The 25,268-nt window shown below is 37.6% G+C and overlaps 1 protein-coding gene across 1 annotated transcript in view; it reads right to left on the reverse strand.

Annotated features, from left to right (window-relative positions):
- The window catches only part of LOC128660873 (connector enhancer of kinase suppressor of ras 2-like), a 957,001-nt gene that overhangs the window by 550,987 nt on the left and 380,746 nt on the right, over positions 1-25,268 (reverse strand). Inside the window, exon 7 of the mRNA XM_053714957.1 lies at positions 7,446-7,505. Within this exon, the coding sequence (XP_053570932.1) occupies positions 7,446-7,505 (60 nt within the window). The remainder of the gene's footprint in view (positions 1-7,445; positions 7,506-25,268) is intronic.

Raw genomic sequence — 25,268 nt, forward strand, 5'->3', positions numbered from 1 at the left:
CTGGATGGTCTCTCATAGTTCCTATAAGAGACTCCAGTTTACAATATTACATTACATGTTATTTTTAAAAATGTCCTTATACTTTATAAGCTTCCTCTCCTTTTAGAAGTATAGCTATTTGTTTTTGTGTAAATATATAAGGAGCGCTTATGGGATACGTAGTGTGAACATGCCTGAATTCCTACATGGCAGGAAACACATTCTTGCAAAACTGCTGCCATATAGTGCTGTAGACCCATGCATGCTCATGAGCTTACCTTCCTGCTTTTCAACAAGGGATACCAAAAGAAAGAAGAACATTTGATAATAAAAATAAATTGGATAGTTGTTTAAAATGGCATGCTCTATCAGAATCATAAAAGAAAAATGTTGGGGTTTCATATCCATTGAATGTATAAATACCAGAGAACTCTAGACCTGCTTAATAATTGGGAAAGTTATAGTAGGTGCAAACCTATGATAAACATTTGTTCAGTTGTTTTTACAAGAGCAATGCATTTTCTTTGCTATGCTGTTTTAATCTATTTATTTCTAAATTAGTTTACTGCCAAAATGCATACAAGGAAAAATCTGTAGTTTTCATTATGAAAACGTATTTGATGCATTTTATTAGGCTCTAGCCCTGAGGGCTCGTTATAATTGAAATTCATTAGGATGCAGCCTAGAAGATCTGTCTGCAACAGAATTTATTTTGTAGTTTATGAGACAAATAGTAATCAATGATTTATATATTTATTTTCTACATAAAATCTAGACGGTCGCAGATTACCCTGCTATATGGTTTCAACTGGTTTTGTCTGAAGGGAGAAAACCTAAAAATAAAGATACTTTAAAAAAGAAATAGTTGCTTATACAAACAAAAGACTTCATAAAAAGACAAGGGGGCCCATTTATCAAGTTCCGAGCGGAGCTTGTGGGCCCGTGTTTCTGGCGAGTCTTCAGACTAGCCAGAAACAGCAGTTATGAAGCAGCGGTCTAAAGACTGCTGTTCCATAACCCTTTCCGCCTGCTCTGAGCAGACGTACAGGAATCGCCGGAATTCAACCCGATCGAGTACGATCGGGTTGATTGACACCTCCGTGCTGGCGTATTGCTCTCAGCATTCAGCGAGATCTTGCGGACCTGATCCGCACTGTCGGATCAGGTGGTCCGCAAGACCTTTGATAAATAGGCTCCAAAGTTTTGGGCTTGCACCCTTAATATTTTCATGAAAAGCTTAAGGGCGCAAGCCCAAAATATTGTCTTTTTCTGAAGTCTTTTGGCAAATAAAGAAGTTATTTTTTTTATAAGTAATGGTGCTATCCTGTTGGCTTGTTCTAGATTTTTGGGGTTGTGTTTTAAAGGGACTACTGGAAACTAGTTAAACGCATCTGGTGAGGGATATGTGCATAGCCACCAGGAGCTAAAAAAATGATGCCAACCTTTTCAGAAGTAATAATTAGTATCAATCTTCTGAAACGGAGACGTGCTCATTGGAATTTAGAGTGTTATGAGCATTTACATTAAAGGGCCATTATAATTGATAAATTACATTTTTAATTTGTTAACTTTAAAGCGACAGTGTACTGTAATGTTACCCCTTGTAATGTGTTCCCAATAATCAACTTTAGCTACTAGAGTGTATTCAATTTTTCACAAATAGTTCCTTCACGTTTTTTTCAAATTTGAAATAGCTGATTTTGATTATTGTATCCCACCGTTGTTCCCTCTATGGGTAGTTTTGTGAGCGGCCCAGCAGTGAAAAAGTTAATTTGAGCAATTAGCAAACATTACACAATGCAGACTGTAATGTGTGGTTCCCTTATTAACTGTTTGGGCCGCTCACAAAATTGGCCTTAGAGGGAAGACTGACTCCCCAGCCATACTGAACATTTATGTACTTAAGTTCTGGTTACAAAATACAAAACATGTAAATGAGAAGGTTTAGATAAAATAATTCTCCCAGTTAGGAGCTGTGACCACACAAGGTACTAAAAATTAAACTTTCATGATTCATGAGCATGCAACTCAATTTTTGGTTCAGCACCTGGGTCGGCTTGCTGATGGGTGGTTACATTTATACACCAATAAAGATACCAAGAGAATGAAGAAAAATGAATCGGAGTAAATTAGAAAGTTGCTGAAAATTGCATTCTCTATCTGAATCATGACAGTTTAATTGTGACTAAACTGTTCCTTTAATTTTTCACTGTTCTCTAGTCTTTAGGGGTATTTGCCTTTGAGTAAACAGTAATGAAGAAGATAAGGAGGGCTTTGTGTAAATAATTAGACAGATACGATAATGAGGTATTCTCTCCCTACAAGATCAGCCCATTGTATTGAATTGTGGTTTCAGTTAGCAGAAATAGCTATTTAATATACAAAATATACATAAAAGGGCAATTTCCCATACATTTAAACTCTGTAGCTGGTATAACAAATAATAGCAAACACAATAAGGAGAAACCAATTTACTTTTATCACCAATTTTGCTTTGTTCTCTTGGTATTCTTAGTTGAAAGCTTAACCTAGGAGGTTCATATGCTAATTTCTTAGACCTTGAAGCCCACCTCTTTCAGATTGCATTTTAACAGTTTTTCACCACTAGAGGGTGTTAGTTCACGTATTTCATATAGATAACACTGTGCTCGTGCACGAGAAGTTATCTGGGAGCAGGCACTGATTGGCTAGACTGCAAGTCTGTCAAAAGAACTGAAAAAAGGGGCAGTTTGCAGAGACTTAGATACATGGGGCGCGATCTGATATACGGCGTAGTTTGCGGCGCAAGCGAGGGAACCCGCGTCGCCCGCAGTTTCAGCTCGCAACTCGAGCTATCCAATATACGGCGCCGTCAGATGCTAAACTGGCGTAAGTCGGATAAACCAGCGATGTCCAGAAATCTGCGTAAGTACAAATTTCTGGCGTCGCCAGTGACTTGCGCCACGTTAGAAACTGCCGGCGCCTACAAAACCTGACTAAAGTATGAAATCACCCGCACTGTCTAACACGCCTCCTAAACATAGCCCGACACGTCTAACCCTCTATCCGCTATCCCCCCTCACTATCCTAACAATAAAAAATGTATTAACCCCTAAACCGCCGCTCCCAAACACCGCCGCAACCAAATAAAGTTATTAACCCCTAAACCACTGCTCCCGGACCCCACCGCCAGCTATATTAAATCTATAACCCCCTAAAGTGAGCCCCTAACACCGCCGCCATCTACCTTACCTACCCCCTAAAGTGAGCCCCTACCCCACCGCCATCTATTTTAAAATTAATAACCCCTAATCTAATCCCCCTATCCCGCCGCCATCTATATTAAAATATTTAACCCCTAAAATACTAAACTATCCCTACCACTAAACCCAAGTCTAACCCTACAAATAGCCCTGAAAAGGGCTTTTTGCGTGGCATTACCCCAAAGCAAACTGCTCTTTTGCCAGCCCTTAAAAGGGCTTTTTGCGGGGCATGCCCCAAAGAAAACTGCTCTTTTACCAGCCCTTAAAAGGGCTTTTGGCGGGGCTTTGTCACAAAGTAATCCGCTCTTTTGCCTACAATCTAAATCCCCCTATACCGCTGCCACCTATAATAAATGTATTAACCCCTAATCTAATCCCCCTACACCGCCGCCAGCTATATTAAACACATTAACCCCTAATCTAATCCCCCTACACCGCCGCCAGCTATATTAACTATATTAACCCTAATTATATTAGGGTTAATATAGTTAATATAATTATTATATTATATATATTAACCATATTAACCCTAATTATATTAGGGTTAATATAGTTAATATCGTTATTATATTATATATATATATTAAGTATAATAACCCTATCTAACTCTAACATCCCTAACTAAACTCTTATTAAAATAAATCTAATATTAATATTATTAATGAAAATATTCCTATTTAAATCTAAATACTTACCTATAAAATAAACCCTAAGATAGCTACAATGTAATTAATAATTACATTGTAGCTATGTTAGGGTTTATATTTATTTTACAGGTAACTTGGTATTTATTTTAACTAGGTACAATAGCTATTAAATAGTTATTAACTATTTAATAGCTACCTAGTTAAAATAATTACCCAATTACCTGTAAAATAAATCCTAACCTAAGTTACAAATACACCTACACTATCAATAAATTAAATAAACTACAAATATCTATCTAAAAATACAATTAAATAAACTAAACTAAATTACAAAAAACAAACCAGCTCTGTACCAGCCCTTAAAAGGGCTTTTTGCGGGGTATTTACCCCAAGTTAACAGCTATTTTGCCTGTAAAAAAAAGAACACAACCCCCCCCCAACATTACAACCCACCACCCACATACCCCTATTCCAAACCCCCCTTAAAAAAACCTAACACTACCCCCCTGAAAATCTCCCTACCTTGTCTTCACCCAACCGGGCCGAACTCCTCATCCGATCCGGGCGATGTCGTTATCCAAGCGGCAAAGAAGAAGTCTTCATCCCGGCGATGTCTTTATCCAAGCGGCAGCAAAGTCTTCTTCCATCCGGCAGCATCTTCCATCAAGCGGCATCTTCAATCTTCTTTCTTCGCTCCTCCGACGCGGAGCATCCATCCCGGCCGACGACTGAACGAGGAATGAGGTACCTTTAAATGACTGAACCAATCAGCCAATCGGATTGAACTTGAATCTGATTGGCCGATTCAATCAGCCAATCAGATTTTTCTACCTTAATTCCGATTGGCTGATAGAATCCTATCAGCCAATCGGAATTCGACGGACGCCATCTTGGATGACGTCATTTAAAGGTACCTCATTCGTCGTTCAGTCGTCGGCCGGGATGGATGCTCCGCGTCGGAGGAGCGAAGAAAGAAGATTAAAGATGCCGCTTGATGGAAGATGCTGCGGGATGGAAGAAGACTTTGCTGCCGCTTGGATAAAGACATCGCCGGGATGAAGACTTCTTCTTTGCCGCTTGGATAAAGACATCGACGGGATGAAGACTTCTTCTTTGCCGCTTGGATAACGACATCGCCCGGATCGGATGAGGAGTTCGGCCCGGTTGGGTGAAGACAAAGTAGGGAGATTTTCAGGGGGGTAGTGTTAGGTTTTTTTAAGGGGGGTTTGGGTGGGTTTAGAATAGGGGTATGTGGGTGGTGGGTTGTAATGTTGGGGGGGGGTGTTGTGTTCTTTTTTTTTACAGGCAAAAGAGCTGTTAACTTGGGGTAAATACCCAGCAAAAAGCCCTTTTAAGGGCTGGTACAGAGCTGGGTATTTTATAATTTAGAATAGGGTAGGGAATTTTTTATTTTGGGGGGCTTTATTATTTTATTAGGGGGCTTAGAATAGGTGTAATTAGCTTAAAATTGCTGTAATCTTTTTTTTTTTTTGTAATTTAGTGTTTGTTTTTTTTTGTAATTTAGTTTAGTTTATTTAATTGTATTTTTAGATAGATATTTGTAGTTTATTTAATTTATTGATAGTGTAGGTGAATTTGTAACTTAGGTTAGGATTTATTTTACAGGTAATTGGGTAATTATTTTAACTAGGTAGCTATTAAATAGTTAATAACTATTTAATAGCTATTATACCTAGTTAAAATAATTAACAATTTACCTGTAAAATAAATATAAACCCTAACATAGCTACAATGTAATTATTAATTATATTGTAGCTATCTTAGGGTTTATTTTATAGGTAAGTATTTAGATTTAAATAGGAATATTTTAGTTTATAATATTAATTAGATTTATTTAATAAGAATTTAGCTAGGGGTGTTAGGGTTAGATAGAGTTAATATAGTTAATATAAATACTATAGTAACTATATTAACTATATTAACCCTAATATAATTAGGGTTAATATAGTTAATATATATAATGTAATAACTATATTAACTATAATATACTTAGGGTTAATATAGATAATATAGCTGGCGGCGGGGTAGGTAGATTAAATTAGGGGTTAATAATTTTAATATAGATGGCGGCGGTGTAAGGGGCTTACATTAGGGGTTAATACTATTAATATAGGTGGCGGCGGTGTAGGGAGGGCAGGTTATAGGGCAAAAGAGCTGTTTACTTTGGGGCAAAGCCCCGCAAAAGGCCCTTTTAAGGGCTGGTAATAGAGCTTATTACTTTAGGGATATTAGATTAGGGGTTAATAATATTAATATAGCTGGCGGCGGTATAGGGGGATTAGATTAGGGGTTAATAATTTTTATATAGGTGGCGGCGGTGTAAGGGGTCAGATTAGGGGATAGATCAGTTAGATGGTGGAGGTTTTAGGGGTTCACATTAGGGGATAGATCAGTTAGATGGTGGCGGTTTTAGGGGCTCACAGTAGGGGGTTAGTTTATGTATATGGCGGCGGGGTCCGGGAGCGGCGGTTTAGGGGTTAATAACTTTATTAGGGATTGCGGCGGGGGATCGCGGTTGACAGGTAGATAGACATTGCGCATGCGTTAGGTGTTAGGTTTATTTAGCAGGTAGTTTAGGTAGTTACGGGGCTCCAATAGTCAGCGTAAGGCTTCTTACGGCTGCTTTTTGTGACAAGGTGAAAATGGAGTAAGATTTCTCCATTTTCGCCACGTAAGTCCTTACGCTGTATATTGGATACCAAACTGCGCTGGTTTGGTATACCTGTCTATGGCCCAAAAAACTACGGGCGACACCAGAAATATACACGCGTAACTTCTAAGTTACGCCGTATATAGGATACCAAACCAGCGCAAATATTGGCGTCGCCAGCTTTTGCGGGCGCCGATTTTTATCGGATCGGGCCCATGATAATCACAGAGGTTAAAAGTATATTATTATAACTGTGTTGGTTATGCAAAACTGGGAAATGGGTAATAAAGGGATTATCTATCTTTTAAAACAATAAAAATTCTGATGTAGACTGTCCCTTTAAGACACATGCACATTCCTGAGCTCACCTAGGAGTTCTCATTAACAAAAGATACCAAGAGAACTAGAACACTTTAATTTTGACTTTACAATCCCTTTAAATACATTTTTAATTCATTAAAGCTGAATGTCGAAAGGGAATTTGCAAACTGCATATCAGTTTTGTTTCCTTGAATCACATAGGCTCTTGCAGCGTTTGGCAAAACATATCAGTCATTTAAACTAAATTAGATAAAGGATTAGCTTTCCACTCAAGACTCTATACACTGAGAACCATGTGTTCCATTAGCATTTAAACCCTAGAGAAATACAGACACTTATTTGTGAATCAAAACATCAAAACTATACATCATCTAAGTAAGAGATAAGACCATTAGAAACTCTGCTCTTTGAACCATTGCTATATCTAAAAATTTTATATAAAATATTTTCATAAAGAATAACTCAGAATGAATAAATCTCAAGTCGCATATATTTTAAATCAAAATTAATTTTACATTCCTTACAATTAAAACAAAACACAAACACAAAAAAAACATCTTATTACCATGAAATAATTAAGCTTACATGTTCTGTAGTCCCTGTGATCACATGCAGTCCATCATATGTAGATTTAATGTACATTCCCTGAAAGGAAAAACAGTAGGTATGTCAGTAGGCTTTCTAAGAAATAATATTGTCTGGTTTATTGTAGTGCAGAAGAGACAAGGGCAGGAATAACTCAAGCAGAGGATACTGATATTTTATTAATATTAAAAACGCTTGTTGTCCTGTTTTACTGAGACAAGTGGAACATTAATATTTCATTTTATACAATACTAAAAGATTCATAGAAAAACATTATAACAAATATATTTTAGAGACTATCAATGGAATACAGGAACTTGATAGGTCATCATTATTACAGTATCAACCAAAAGAGAAAAGAAACAAGAACACAATACTATAAGGTCCAATAGTAATTGGACATAATCACAAAGTGAACAGTTTAAAAATATAATTAATAAACATTGAAGGTTTTTTTTGAGGGACCTAGTTTTAAAAGAAATATTAGATGAACAACTGTGTATTGTGTTCAGGAGAGTTTATCAGATGTCAACAATGTAACAAAAAGTATACAAAAAGTTTATATTCTAATGATGGAAGAAAGGAATATCAAATTAAACAATAAATTACATGCAATAGCAAAAAAATAAATCATCTGTTGCACTGTTCATGTAATCTTGATATATAGGTTGCACAATACTTTTAATAAAAACCTGAATGAATAAACATATTTATAATATTAATTAAGATTTTTTTTTTTGAAAACACTCATTTTGTAATTTTACCATAGTTCACAATAAAAACTTAAACTTGGAATTTTTAGGTATTAGAAAATTAGTACCCCATTGGATAGGTGGAGATGTAGACAATGCACTTGGTAGAATACAGATGAAATGGATCTGCACGTGAACTTTTACCCAATGGTTTGAACAAAGGTTTTAAGCTTTGACACTTTTTAGAACTTACTAGTTGACCTTTCCTTATTTATACAATTTAGTCTGTCAATATATGGTTATGTGTATAATAATTGTGTGGTACACGTTACCATATTTATATGTCTTTTTACATATTATTGCAATCTCTTAATATGCTATGAATGAAAGTTATAATATCATATATGATTTTTTATATGTTGATGCTATTCCTTAAATATTACTTTTATATATTGGTACTTCGGTGAACTTTATATTGGGCTAGATTACGAGTGGCGCACTAACTGTCGCACGCAAGCGAAAAGGGATTTATCATGGCTCCATGATCCGGATGAAGTCTTCTATCAACGGCATCTTCAATCTTCTTTCTTCCGGATCCATCTTGCAGACCTCCGACGCGGAACATCCTCTTCTCCCGATGCCTACTAGCCGAATGACGGTTCCTTTAAGGGACGTCATCCAAGATGGCGTCCCTCTAATTCCGATTGGCTGATAGGATTCTATCAGCCAATCGGAATTAAGGTAGGAATATTCTGATTGGCTGATGGAATCAGCCAATCAGAATCAAGTTCAATCCGATTGGCTGATTCGATCAGCCAATCAGATTGAGCTTGCATTCTATTGGCTGTTCCGATCAGCCAATAGAATGCGAGCTCAATCTGATTGGCTGATTGGATCAGCCAATCGGATTGATCTTTATTCTGATTGGCTGATTCCATCAGCCAATCAAAATCAAGTTCAATCCGATTGGCTGATTCGATCAGCCAATCAGATTGAGCTTGCATTCTATTGGCTGTTCCGATCAGCCAATAGAATGCGAGCTCAATCTGATTGGCTGATTGGATCAGCCAATCGGATTGATCTTGATTCTGATTGGCTGATTCCATCAGCCAATCAAAATCAAGTTCAATCCGATTGGCTGATTCGATCAGCCAATCAGATTGAGCTTGCATTCTATTGGCTGTTCCGATCAGCCAATAGAATGCGAGCTCAATCTGATTGGCTGATTGGATCAGCCAATCGGATTGATCTTGATTCTGATTGGCTGATTCCATCAGCCAATCAGAATATTCCTACCTTAATTCCGATTGGCTGATAGAATCCTATCAGCCAATCGGAATTAGAGGGACGCCATCTTGGATGACGTCCCTTAAAGGAACCGTCATTCGGCTAGTAGGCGTCGGGAGAAGAGGATGTTCCGCGTCGGAGGTCTGCAAGATGGATCCGGAAGAAAGAAGATTGAAGATGCCGTTGATAGAAGACTTCATCCGGATCATGGACCTCTTCAGCTCCCGCTTGGATGAAGACTTCAGCGGGATCATGGACCTCTTCAGCCCCCCGCTTGGGCTTGGATCAGGACATCGGAAGAGCTCTTCAGGACGGATCGGTGAACCTGGTAGGGTGAAGACAAGGTAGGAAGATCTTCAGGGGCTTAGTGTTAGGTTTATTTAAGGGGGGTTTGGGTTAGATTAGGGGTATGTGGGTGGTGGGTTGTAATGTTGGGGGGGGTATTGTATGTTTTTTTTTTACAGGCAAAAGAGCTGAATTTCTTGGGGCATGCCCCGCAAAGGGCCCTGTTCAGGGCTGGTAAGGTAAAAGAGCTTTGAAATGTAGTAATTTAGAATAGGGTAGGGCATTTTGTTATTTTGGGGGTCTTTTTTATTTTATTAGGGGGCTTAGAGTCGGTGTAATTAGTTTAAAATTGTTGTAATAGTTTTCTTATGTTTGTAAATATTTTTTTATTTTTTGTAACTTAGTTCTTTTTTATTTCTTGTACTTTAGATTTTATTTCATTGTAGTTATTTGTAGGTATTGTATTTAATTTATTTATTGATAGTGTAGTGGTAGGTTTAATTGTAGATAATTATAGGTATTTTATTTAATTAATTTATTGATAGTGTAGTGTTAGGTTTAATTGTAACTTAGGTTAGGATTTATTTTACAGGTAAATTTGTAATTATTTTAACTATTTTAGCTATTAAATAGTTCTTAACTATTAAATAGCTATTGTACCTGGTTAAAATAATTACAAAGTTGCCTGTAAAATAAATATTAATCCTAAAATAGCTACAATGTAATTATTCGTTATATTGTAGCTATATTAGGGTTTATTTTACAGGTAAGTATTTAGCTTTAAATAGGAATAATTTATTTAATAAGAGTTAATTAATTTCGTTAGATTAAAATTATATTTAACTTAGGGGGGTGTTAGTGTTAGGGTTAGACTTAGCTTTAGGGGTTAATACATTTATTAGAATAGCGGTGAGCTCCGGTCGGCAGATTAGGGGTTAATAATTGAAGTTAGGTGTTGGCGATGTTAGGGAGGGCAGATTAGGGGTTAATACTATTTATTATAGGGTTAGTGAGGCGGAATAGGGGTTAATAACTTTATTATAGTAGCGGTACGGTCCGCTCGGCAGATTAGGGGTTAATAAGTGTAGGCAGGTGGAGGCGACGTTGTGGGGGGCAGATTAGGGGTTAATAAATATAATATAGGGGTCGGCGGTGTTAGGGGCAGCAGATTAGGGGTACATAGCTATAATGTAGGTGGCGGCGCTTTGCGGTCGACAGATTAGGGGTTAATTATTGTAGGTAGCTGGCGGCGACGTTGTGGGGGCAGATTAGGGGTTAAAAAATATAATACAGGGGTCGGCGGTGTTAGGGGCAGCAGATTAGGGGTACATAAGTATAACGTAGGTGGCAGTCGGCAGATTAGGGGTTAAAAAAATTTAATCGAGTGGCGGCGATGTGGGGGGGCCTCAGTTTAGGGGTACATAGGTAGTTTATGGGTGTTAGTGTACTTTAGAGTACAGTAGTTAAGAGCTTTATGAACCGGCGTTAGCCCAGAAAGCTCTTAACTACTGACTTTTTTCCTGCGGCTGGAGTTTTGTCGTTAGATGTCTAAAGCTCACTTCAGACACGACTCTAAATACCGAAGTTAGAAAGATCCCATTGAAAAGATAGGATACGCAATTGACGTAAGGGGATGTGCGGTATGGAAAAGTTGCGGCTGAAAAGTGAGCGTTAGACCCTATTTTGAGTGACTCCAAATACCGGAGTTAGCCTAAAACCAGCGTTAGGCTCCTAACGCTGGTTTTCACGGCTAACGCCAAACTCTAAATCTAGGCCTTAATTTTTCCTATGAGTACTCTTCCTGCAATTATATAAGCTAAGATGTTACTCAGAGTACAGTATGTTTTGAACATAATTGTGCAAGGTGAGAACTAGCAGTATAAAAGGCAATCTAGCAATTAGAATAATTTTTCAAAAGTTAGTGGCAAGTTCTTTTTAAGGAATAGAACAGAAGCATCTCTGCATGTTCAGCTATAAGTCTGTTTTTGCTATCAGTAAGGAGGGTCAACTTTCCACACTACTGCATGGGGCAGAAAGATATTTTTGGGCTATTTTAGCCAGAGCTGGAAATCACAGTTTATTAACTGCCCAGTACTTCAGGGGTTTGTCTGAATGCAGTACAGTGATCTCTCCTACAATAATACAAATAAGAGCAATTTGTATTGGCAGAACAGTAGTAAACCATTTTTAGTTTAGTCTCCACTCCAGCTTTAAATGAAATGGGATCATGCAGTTTGAAAAAAACACCACAAGATAGCATATGGGTAGTAAGTTGAGGTATCGGTTTAAGTATCGGTGCATTTGCACGAGTAAAAGTACTCATGCAAGTACTTGGTATCGGTACCGATACTAGTATCGGTATCGGTGCAACCCTAGTTATCAGATAGTGTATATATGAGTGTGACCGTTTATTCTAATGTATTTGTGCTGTGTTTGGTGCACATTTTTTTCAACTCCTACTTGTTACACTAGGTCTCCACTTGCACAAACCCGACCTACGCTAATTTATTTTGTGCTCAATCGAACATGTTTACTTTCAACTTGTAATACATTCCAAAGTTAAAAGGGCAGTCTAGTTCAAAATAAATTATTCATGATTCAGATAGAGAATGTAATTTTAAACAATTTTCCAATTTACTTTTATCATCAATTTTGCTTTGTTCTCTTTGTATTCTTAGTTGAAAGCTAAACCTAGTAGGTTCATATGCTAATTTCTAAGCCCTTAAAGGCTGCCTCTTTTCCTTAGGGCATTTTGACAGTTTTTCCCCACTAGAGGGTGTTAGTTCATGTGTGTCATATAGATAACACTGTGCTCATGCACGTTGAGTTCCAGTGAGCCAGCTCTGAAATAAGGGGGCAGTTTGCAGAGGCTTTAGATACAAGGTAATCACAGAGGTAAAAGGTATATTAATATAACTGTGTTGGTTATGCAAAACTAGGGAATGGGTAATAAAGGGATTATCTATCTTTTTAAAAAATAAAATTCTGGTGTAGACTGTCCCTTTAATGTGAGCGTGATATTGCTATATCGCCTGTGCTCTAACTTCAATGCGCCATTTGTTATCTAGACTTATGTTTTCTTTTGAGTAATATTCAGGATTTAACTAACTTTGAAGCAGCGGACACAAAAATAATGTATTCTTCATTGGAACTAATATACATCACTTTATTTAAAGTATTTCGATTAAAAAATTATATTCACTTTGTTTTAAAGGGATATGTTATATGTCAAGGTGTTTGACTGGGAAGGGCACATATAAACACATATATACAAATATATACATACACATACAAATGTATACAAATATATATACACACACACATATATATATATATATATATATATATATATATATATATATATATATACCTTTGAACCCTTCCTAGTCATTCACCTTGACATATAACATGTCCCTTTAAAACACTTTTTATGGGGGTGGAGCCTGACTGTGCTCAGAGATGGCAGCTTAATCTCTGAGCTCCAGGAGCTAAACACATAAAACAGACAGCGATCCTGAGATCCAGACTTCACTACATCAGTCAGAGATATAACCCGTGATATTTATGGGCTGATTCACTGCAAAAAGCAACTGCCGTTCACGGACATAGGTCCGGATAAGTGAGGCCTATCTGTCTACTCCCGCGCTGCACTAATATAAGAGCTGCAGAAGTGGCGATGCAGGGACTTACCTGAGGGGACGCAGACATTAAACCTTAAGCGTACGGACATAGTAACAGAAGCGGAACACACTTGGTGAGTGTCAGACATGTCCCGATCTGCTTGGGGGCTGAGGCGCAGCGTGCACAGATAACAGTCACTGGCAGCAAATGGCGGTCTGACGCAGGTCTTATTTCATAAGCGCCTACCTTTCAGTAACAAACATAACAGTCATATAAAATAGAGGAATACAGATGGAGGGGCATATATAAAAAATGCTCACAGATTTTATGTGGTTAGGAGACCTAAACTGGCAATACTGAGAACATAGACATTATTCTCATAGTAAGAGTCCCCTGCTTATATAACAGCCAATAAAAACAGCTGCTGAACACAGAAATACTATGCCAGAGTGCTCCCTCATAAAGTATTAAGAGACCTCATCATATGACACCTTAGCAGACCTGTATTTTTCTGAACCATCTCAAAAGGATAAACACATAGTTGAAGCTGCAAATATTATACAATAAAACATATCTACAGTTAAAGCCATATACCATGGCATCTAAAAAGCTGACCAAAGCAGACAAAGCTTCCAAATCACAGACTATAAACCCATATTTCAAGCCTGCAAAGATTAATACATTTTTAAACGAAAACATCAGAGAGGAAGAAGGAGATTCTGAACAGGACACAGACTCTATCAACACTGAAGGAGATCATACCCCAGTTACAAGAGCAGACCTACGCCTTCTGGTATCAAAACAAGACATCTCGACAAACTTTGAACGCCTATGGGAAAACATAGACTCTATGCACACTGCTGTCACTGACAGCCTCACTGATATAAAATCAGATATTGCCGAAATGGGAGGCAGAATTGAAAATTTGGAGGAGCATAGAGAAGCGATCACTGAAGATTTTACCTCAATGTCTGAAGTTGTTAACTCCCAGCAGCAATCTATCATCGAGCTCCAAGATAAAATCGAGGACCTCGAAAACAGGGGACGGCGAAATAACATTAGGATGAAGGGCATACCAGAATCCATCTTGAACAAGGATCTCCACTCATACTTGCAACAATTATTCAGAGCCATTACTGGAGACAAAGAGGAATCCGCATATCACATTGAAAGAGCTCACAGAGCTCTCAGGGCAAGGCCTAAAGATAATGATCCTCCCAGGGATGTCATTGCAAAACTACTAGTCTTCCAAGAGAAAGAAAAAATCTTATCTGCATCCAGACAAAACCCAACTTTCAAATTTCAAGGAACAATTGTTCAGTTCTTTCAAGATCTCAGTTTAAGGACTTTACAAAGAAGATCTCAACTTCGACCACTCACAACTATGTTACGAAAACACCAAATCCAGTATCGCTGGGGATTTCCATTTGCGTTACATATCATTAGAGATGGTAAAACGCTGACTCTGAAAGAGGAAGAAGAAATACCCAATATATGTAAGCTGCTGGGGTTAGACCCGCCATCTGTCTCAACGGACACTTCTCCTGCACAAAGTAGGAACCTTCAGATTTCCCAGCGAAATACTAAACAGCTTAAATGGCAATCTATCAACAAAAGAAAACTGAAAAACAAATTACTTTTGCTGCCAAGATTTAAAGAGATGCTCTAGAATTGAAAAATGACGTTGAACTTATAAGTATGGTTCATGACTTTACAACCCATACTCCATAGTGAAAATGTTCAAGAAAGGGTAATGTATAGCAGGCGCTGACTCACCAGTTATGTTAGAGCTTGCAGACCGCAATATTTGTTTGTTAACTGTTAAATCCACTGTTTACAAATCTAGATATATTTTTTTAATACCGCTCCTTTAAGAACGAAAGTTATGAGAGTTGTTTTCTCTCTCTACCGGAGAGATATAGTTAATGTATTTTTATCTTTTCTCCTATACTTACACTGTTTATTGTTGTTTCTTGCATTTTTCTTTTTTTTCTTTATTTTACTAACAATGCATTATGGTATTGAGTCATATTCTGTCTGGGAGTGCAGGATGGGGGGACGGGGGCGGAGAAGTGGAAACACTATAAAACTTCATACAAGAGTGACACTGTGCTATTATTTAAGAGCCATTACTAGGTTGACAATAGATATTTTAGATGACTAAGATACACCTAATCTCTCATAATGTGAGAGGATTAAATTCCGACGTCAAACGTAGGGTTGATATGGCTCATTATCTCAGACTCCATGCTACCGTTCTATTTCTATAAGAGACTCATTTAACACACTCAAATATTCCTAAATACTGGTCTAGAGCCTTTCCGCTACATTACCACGCTACCACGGAAACGAAAAAAAGGGGGTATCCATACTCATACACTCATCGCTACAATTCACACATGAGTACACCCTAGCGGACCCTGAAGGCAGATATCTTGTTGTAAAGGGACAATTAGATGGCTCTGATATTATTCTTTGTAACATATATGCCCCAAATGACAATCAGCACACCTTCTTTAAAAACATATCGCACCTGCTAACGAATTGGTCCCAATATAGGATAATATTAGCCGGAGATTTCAATATCAACTTGAAATCTATTGCCCCTGCGTCGAACTCAAAGCTGAGCAATAAGCAAAATAGACATAATAGGATGCTCAAATCCATACAAGAAGCACTCACTCCCCATACACTCACAGACACCTGGAAATTTTTATATGGGGAAACCAATGACACCACATTCTACTCGGTGGCACACAAAACCTACACGAGAATAGATTATATATTTGTCAGCCAAATTCTACTCCCACTAATCCTATCATCGGAAATACACCCCTGTACCTGGTCTGATCACTCTCTCATTTCCATTCAATTGACTGGGGTTCAGGATCCTAAAAGATCTAGAACCTGGACCTTTGACTCGACCTCACTTAGAAATAAACCTACCTTAGACAAAATAGGTGAGCAATTGGCCGAATTTTGGAATATTAATAGCGACACTACTGATAACCCACTACATGCTTGGGCAGCACATAAAGCCTACATTAGGGGCCTCCTGATCCAGACTAAATCCCGCTCCTTACACCACAATAACACTCTGATATCCCAGCTTCAAAATGAAATAAAAAAACTAGAAACACAGCACAAACTTACCCGAAACGCATCTGTTCTAAAACAACTCTCCAAGAAAAGAGATAATTTAAATGACATTCTAAACTCTATGGCAGTTAAGGCAATCGTGAAACTTAAGACACAATATTATGTATTTGCTAACAAACCCGATAAATTCCTAGCCCATAAAATTCACGAACGATGCAAAGCCTCTGCCATTCCAAGCATAATCAATTCACAAGGCATATCAGTATCCCATCCCCAAGAGATTGTTGATACTTCTGCAGAATTCTATGGGAACCTATATGACGGCAAGAAGGTGACACACACACCACAAACTGATTCTGCCACTACAGACTTTCTCACAGACGCTGACCTGAATAAAATATCGGAAACTGATAGGAAGTTACTCAACGCCCGGGTAACCCCGATGGAGGTTTCACTAGCTATAAAAGATCTTAAGAAAGGAAAAGCCCCTGGCCCAGATGGGTTCTCAGGAGAATACTACAAATTATTTAAACCTATATTGATCCCCCAATTAACTAAATTATGCAACCACATCCTAGAGGGCCGTTCCATTCCACCTGAAATGTTAATGGCTAAGATTGTAGGAATTCCTAAACCAGGTAAAAATCCAAAATATTGCTAAAGTTATCGTCCCATTTCACTTATAAATCAGGATCTCAAAATATTCACTAAGATTCTGGCCAACCGTCTTAAACCCATACTGCCCCACTTGGTACACCCCGATCAAGTCGGTTTCATAAAGGATAAGGAAGCCCCAGACAGTATCAGATGAATTATAGACTCCATTCACTATCTATCCGAATCCAAAACGCCTTCTCTGCTCCTATCACTGGATGCGGAGAAGGCGTTTGATAGAATAGATTGGAAATACCTACTACAGGTGCTTCATAATATGGGATTTAGAGGCTCTTTTGTAAATGCAATAGAGAAGGTATACTCAAACCCCTCAGCGCAAGTTACAGCAGCAGGCTACAAATCCAAAATCTTCCCCATTCTAAATGGAACGAGACAGGGGTGCCCTTTGTCACCCCTTCTATTTGCCCTCTGCATAGAACCCCTGGCAGCACAAATTAGAAACTCACCAGACATATCGGGATTCAAACCTAGATCCACTGAGTATAAATTGATGTTATTTGCAGATGACATCTTACTTACAATCACCAAACCATTGCTCTCCCTTCCGAATCTATACCAACTTCTAGATAAGTTTTCATTTATTTCGGGTTACAAAATTAACCTAGAAAAATGTGAAGCCCTTCCTATTATGCTCCCACCCCATACACAAAAACTGATTGAATTAAACTTCACCATGAAATGGGCTAAACAAACTATTAAATATTTAGGCATAAACTTAACAACCCAATTCAACCAATTATATAAAAAAATTTTTTTTTTTTCCAAATATTTTATTGAGGTTTAAATACAAACATACACTCAAAAAAATATACGATGAGCAAACAAAGAAAAAATACAACATATGTATGCAGTACAGTTAGGAGACTATGCGTACATTATATTAAAGTAACAGTAATCTTTGGATAAGTAGTATTGCTCGATACAGGTTAGAAGAGAAAATGCGGTGCTCATCATTAATGGTGGATATTATTCTACTTATAAACCCTCTAAAATGAATTAAGGAGGCCACATTTGGACCTCAGATGTTGGAGTGACAATACTTATTTATAGAAGGTATCTGGAGATGAATAGGCCGCTCATGGACCACATCTTGTAAACCTCGTTTTTAATTTTTATAGTACTGTAATGCAATAGGCCACTATTGGACCTGTTTAGGATGATAATTAGCATACCAAGTGATAACCACAGCAAAGGTATTATTCCCAGATGGAAATAGCATGTTGAAGCAAACAATCAGAGATTCTACTGAAAAGTTATGATAATCAGACCTGCTGAAGAATATGTAGTGATTAGAGCCATCTCTGTGGTAATATGTAAAGAAGAGTGTTAGGGTGGTATTGATTGCGTGGCATGGGCAAGATAAGCCACATAGTTAATCCCCCTGGATTAGGAGGCATATTATATACAGTGGGGGGGGGGGGAGGTGGTGGGTTGAATACTATTAGTAAATATATATAGCGCAGGAGACTGTTGAATTGTAGGGTATCAACTGTAGATAAATAGGGCAGTCCTCAAGGGTTTATGCCATATGTTGGCGCAACTAGAAAGACATTTTGCCAGCATAACATATTGTAGAGTAGTATGACTGGATACCTAAGGTAATTAGTAAGTAGGCAAGCTGTAGGCTTAAACAGAAATGGGCTGTGCAAGTTGGGCTGGGACCTTCAGAATACAAAACCTACTTATCTAAGAAAAAACTGTTTCTAAAATGTTAGGGGACCTTGTAACTTGGGTTGGTGTGAGAACAGGTGACTCACGCTATATACTTTAAATGATAACCCTGCTAGGGGGGCATCTTGATAGTAAGGGAACAAAACCATTAAACATAAACAGCGGCGGCTCCCCAGATAGATTCTAGTCGGTGTTAGTGAGAGTATAGGAAAAAATGAGCGTGTAATTCAAGCGTAATCCCAACTGTTTCAGCAATCATCTATAAAAGGAGGCAGGCTGCCTAAAGAAATGCCCTGTGCAAATTTTAACAGAAACACAGTCAAGAAAAATAGAACAGTGCAAACATACTTGTTTTGTGACTAAGCCACATCATCTAGACAACGCAATGAAAAATTGAAAAGTGCGGTATACAGTCATACAGATATAAACATGAGAACACCTACATTGCAGTGCTAATTTAGGAGCTAGACAATAGGGTGGCTAGAAGTATAGTAGACATAGCAAGACATATAATCAAGGTATGACAATAAAGCTTAACGTCCAGTGCCTAATATAAGCCAATTACAAAAAGAGAAAATAAAAACCTGGTAAAATACAACTATAGAGATCCTTGAGAAAAACTGCAGTGAGAAAGTTCCCGGTATCAGCAGCCAAAGAAAAAGTTTCATTGATTGGTCAGCATATAGCCATAAGGCCATAAGCATTGGAAGTCCAGTAAGCATTGGAAGTCCATTAGTGAATTTTGGGAAATAGAAGCCAATATTGTGAGTCAGCTGTAAAGACCTGGGAATACAATTAGACAGTTTTCTAAAAGGAGATGTAAAGGTAACGTTCAGTGCTGTAGTGACACAGAATCTCACCAGCTGTTCGGTCTCAACCCACACCTTCTCGCCATGACTGATAATGTCCCGTATCTTGTGGGGAGAGGCCTGTCATCACTGACAGCTCCGGGCTCCGCAACAGAACTTTGGGGATCGCCAACTCCAGGCCTAATGAAGGCCCTGTATAGCTCTCTGCTGTTGCAGCGACAAGTAGATAGCCTTCTGTGAGCGGCAAGGTAACTGCATACATGATCTTTTTAGTTGTCGGTAGTAGTCCCCATTCGCACCCATCGGACACTGCAAGAGATATCTGTTGTGCTGGACTAGAGCATCTCCTCCCGGTTGGCGGCATGTAGGCAGAAGCTGAGTTGCCTGAGGATGTCGGGCATCCTGTATGGGGAATCTCGCTCACGGGATCCTTCCAGGGCAGATAAGGCGCTGCAGTCCCTGATTGCGTTCTCATCACAGCATGCTCAGGAGGCGAGGAGCGCCGGGGCCCCGAAGCGCCACCACCCCCAAAAGCAGCCATGTCAGCGGGCATGTGGGTAATATGGGCTGCAAACTTACTATCTATTTGGTGGGGCGATGAGGTAGATAAGCGATTAAACATGTCCCTGCACACATCCAGAAAGAGGTACATCTCCTTTAATATTTGATCTCCAGACGACATAGTTGCTAATAATAGAAGGCAGACAGCTTGCTAAAAGCACAGTAGCGGTGGGCCCAAGATGGCTGACCACGGAGCTGCCTATCAGTTATTTGTGTTCCGGAATCACCGGGGCTTGTCCATTTAGTGTAATCTTCTCACGGATTAGATGCGCAGATCTCCCAGGTCAAACAATATTTGCTTAGGGACCAATATTTGGGTTGGAGCAGTCCTTATAGTTAAACTTTATAGATAGTATCGTTGGAGCTCCTGAGATGTGCGACTGCACTGCTTCGCTGCTGGCTCCGCCCCCCCCCAATTATATAAATTTAACTACTCACCGTTATACAGAGAGATCAGACAAGATCTCCAGAAATGGTCACAATACTCCTTCTCTTGGTATGGGAGACAATCTGCGGTTAAAATGAATATCCTGCCACGCTTATTGTACCTTTTTAGAGCTCTACCAGTTAAAATTCCAATCCCAGAGCTAACACAGGTTCAGTCAGACCTTATTAGGTTTATCAGAGGGAAAAAATACCCTAGAATTCCTATCTCCTGCTTGACAAGATATAGATCACTGGGAGGAGTAGGGGCCCCTAATCTCGTTGCCTATTACAAGGCGGCGAGGCTAGGTCAAACAGCACTTCTAGATAATCCCAACATAGAGACTATCTGGCCGACTCTCGAAGCTGAAATGGGAGGCTGGAATCTTCCAGCAGATATCCTTTGGGAAGAGAGGCCGCATATACCCACCAAGACGCAGTTCAGATCCCCTACTTTAGACTCCACAATGGTATCATGGAACAAGGTAGCCAAATCAACTAAATTAAGACCAACACAATCTAGAAACATGCCAATTAGATATTTATTATCTCAAGAACATCGCCCACCAATAGACAAATGGCGCAATAAGGGACTTTACAGAGCAGCTGATCTAATAAGTAATAACAAAATCTTAACATTCCAGCAAATACAGGATAAAATTACACCCCTAATGGTGAACTGGTTCCAATACCTTCAAATAGTATCCGCCCTTAGAGAATTTAACAAAATATACACAACCCAGAACATTACAATACTAGAGGTCATATGTAAAGCCCCACATAGAACGAAACACACTATCTCAAGACTATACTCAGCTATACAATCATCACAGGCTCTAGTAAAATCTCAGCTGATATTAAACTGGGAAAGAGATCTAGAAATGGAGTTAGACATGCAGGACTGGGTCAACATCTTTAAAGAGACTGATAAAGGACTAATAAACGCTGACCTCAGGGAAAACACACTCAAGACCGCCTATAGATGGTACCTGACTCCACTACAGACAGCACATATGTCCCCTACAGGGAACAGACTGTGCTATAGGGGATGTGACACCCTGGGAACATACTCACACCTATGGTGGGAATGTGACAAAATCAGACAAATATGGGACAACCTCTCTTTCTTGATAAGTAACATTCTAGATGCAAATATTCGACTCACACAGGCGCAGGCTCTATTACACGTTCAAATTCCCAATTTTAATAAACCAATTAATACATTCATAAAGATCGTGTGCACGGTTACAAGATCTTGTATAGCTAGACACTGGAAAACTGGATCCCTGACTTGGCAGGAGGTGCTAAATAAAATTAAGACAACACATTCTATGTATGAATCCGCAGCAGGGATTCTAGAGAACAAAGAAACAGTAGACAGAATATGGTTTTATTGGATATTGAAAGGGGGGCCTAGCGTCACTCATACTTCCACATAAACATTTGATTTTTTGCTCTTTGTCAACACTCCATATCCTCAAAACCCATGGAACTCAAATAAGTACACTCCCATTTAAACTGTTAGACATGTGTGAATTTCTATTGACTCGAACATTCTGCATTCCTGTAATATTTTCATTTTTGTTTTTATTATGTTTTCTTATTTGTTCTTTTTGTATTGTTTTTGGTTTTGTCTTTGAATGAATATCTTGCCACTGTATGAATATTCATGTATGACAAATACTGTTCAATAAAAACATTTCAACATAAAACACTTTTAATACATATATTTCAATAATAAACATATATTGTATATATAATATGTATCATTATACTTAATTTTGATATGTTTAATGTATGTTGTTATATTTGTATTGTAGCCCTAACCCTTTATTTCATGTCTCAAATCACGCTCAAGTGCAACACATAACATTCAACTTGTAGCATTAGCGATGTTTAGGGCACGCTAAAGGGATGTCAGCTGCACTAAACATTCTCTGGTAATTCTTCTTTACCATTGACTTATAACATTAATTTGCGTACTAATCCTAGCACTGTAAACTTGTAATCTATTCCTATGTGTACTAAATCTTGCCTAGATGTTCAATGAACCATATATAACTTTATATGTGGACAAATTAAACCTAGGGTCTAATATTTAACCGTGAGAAAACAGGAGGTGTAGGAATTCCTGGATATAATATCTATATTAAAATATCTATTGATGCCCCAGTTTTTGAATAGTTCAAAACTAGTTCTTTTTTGGATAGATATGTGCATGATCGAAAAATTTGTTTCGGTTCGGATCGATTCAGAGGTTTTCGAATTTCGTTTCGGATCGATTCGAATTCGGAAAACTTTGAATGAATTCATTTCGGATTCAATTGGATTCGAAAAAATTAGTCTGGATTCGGTTCGGAAATTCGGAATTTCGGTATGTGTGCTGTGTATTAGACTAGTATTATGTACTGTATATTAGGTGTAACCCATAGCAGAGTGATATAACCTAATATACTGTACAATACTAGTGTAATCCATGTCCATCCGAATTTACCGAATAAATCCGAACTAATTCGGATTTATTCAGTAAATTCGGCAGTATTTTAATTCGGAAATTCGGTTCGATCCGAATCTCCGAATTTGCCGAATTTCCGAATCGAACCGAACAAAATTACACATGTCTATTTTTGGATACCAAACCACTGTAAGTTAATGAGTCATACCCTATTTTATACAATACTTTTAAAAACAGGGATACAGTTTTCTAATAACCTGGAAACCCTTCTGTCAGCACCACCCCCCCAGATATATTAAGTACTGCTGAGTTCATGGGGGTATAGTGCAAAAAATAACATTAAGAAAAGATGCTTTTGAAGCAGATTCTTTAAGAGCAATATCGTTTTACAACACTGCTTACAAATTGAGTACTCATTAGAAACAGGTGATGGCACGTTTGAATAACTGTTTTAGTGTGTCCATTTATACTATTTCTGGGCAACAAACTCCGAGCTCAATCCATACAACCATTTATATTATTCAAACAAATGTTGTGTCTAGTGGGTAGATATGTTAAAGGAACATTATACAGGGCACATGACATGAGAGATAACAACCATTTGTCCTCATATGTGACTCAATGTGCGAGAGATAGAATATAACCTTGAATACAAAGCCTGGATTAAAATATTTAAAAAAAACATAGCTAAGATATCAATGTCATCATATATGTTGCGGAATCTGTTGGCGCTCTACAAATAACCGATAATAATAAAAAAAAAATAATGCTAAAAAAAATTGAATTGTTATTTCTAAAAAAATAAAATAAAATAAATAAATATTATTAGAAAATAGTAATATTCAGTTTATTAATTAAATAATACAGATACAGTAAATTAGATTTACGACTTACATAGATATAAAATATATAATAATAATACCCAGATAAGGCAAAGAGTACTAAATTAAAATTTGTTTTAAATCTTTAATATGTGTTTCATTATAATCAAAAATACATTAAAAAAAAACTTATAGAAGGAGCTTGTATCCATTTATTACTTCTCTATATATTAAATGAAAATTGTACCCTTGTAAGATATGATGATGTATACTCAAGGTTTTATATATATATATACAGTATATACAGTATATATATATATATATATATATATATATATATATATATATATATATATAAAATCATGTGTAATTTTTCATCTTTGTCCTATTTCTTTTTAACTATAGTGAAAAAGTGTAAAATAAAATGTTTTAATACTTCATTGTCATTTTTAGAGGGAACAGAGGAAGAGTGCAACACAGGATACATACAGTATATAAAGATAGAGGGAAGGGGGAAGAAAAAAGATAAAGGGATTCTCTTTTTTCACTTATTTTTTTTTTACTTTTTAAATATTATTTTATATATATATATATATATATATATATATATATATATATATATATATATATATATATATACATATGTATATATATATATATAAAGAGAGAAAGAGAGAGAGAGAGAAAATAACTTATTGTGTAAACCATTTACAAATCTAGACAAGTCAGAAGACTTGCTTTTACCCTAGAAACTCTCTGATTACACTGTTTCCAATGCAGCAAAGGATTCTGAGTGAGATATGCAAATGAGGTTCACAATGACTCACTTTTTTACTTCTAGCCTGCTTTTTAAGGCAGACTTCCCTTTACGCCATAGCATCGCCGCATTACACAGCTTCTAAGCTTAGCTAGGGGTAGTACAGTGATTCAGACCAATTAAATTAAAGCAAGTCTTCTGATTTGTAAATGGTTTACACAATGAGTTATTTTCTCTACATTTTGGATTTAGTGGAGGATTTTAAACTCACTTTTCGCCTCCCCATATTTTAAATTGCTGTTGTATTTCAACAACTTTACCAAGCAGTAATTCAACCTACTCCCAGCTGATGAGTGGCAATAACCACGAAACAGCTGTCCTGGGATTGGTCTGAATCACTGTACTACCCCTAGCTAAGCTTAGAAACTGTGTAATGCGGCGATGCTATGGCGTAAAGGGAAGTCTGCCTTAAAAAGCAGGCTAGAAGTAAAAAAGTGAGTCATTGTGAACCTCATTTGCGTATCTCACCCAGAATCCTTTGCTGCATTGGAAACAGTGTAATCAGAGAGTTTCTGTGGTCTTATGACTTGTCTAGATTTGCCTCCCCATAATTTAAATTGCTGTTGTATGTATATATATATATATATATATATATATATCACTAAAC

This window comes from Bombina bombina, chromosome 1 (assembly GCF_027579735.1).
Source record: "Bombina bombina isolate aBomBom1 chromosome 1, aBomBom1.pri, whole genome shotgun sequence".
NCBI lineage: Eukaryota > Metazoa > Chordata > Amphibia > Anura > Bombinatoridae > Bombina > Bombina bombina.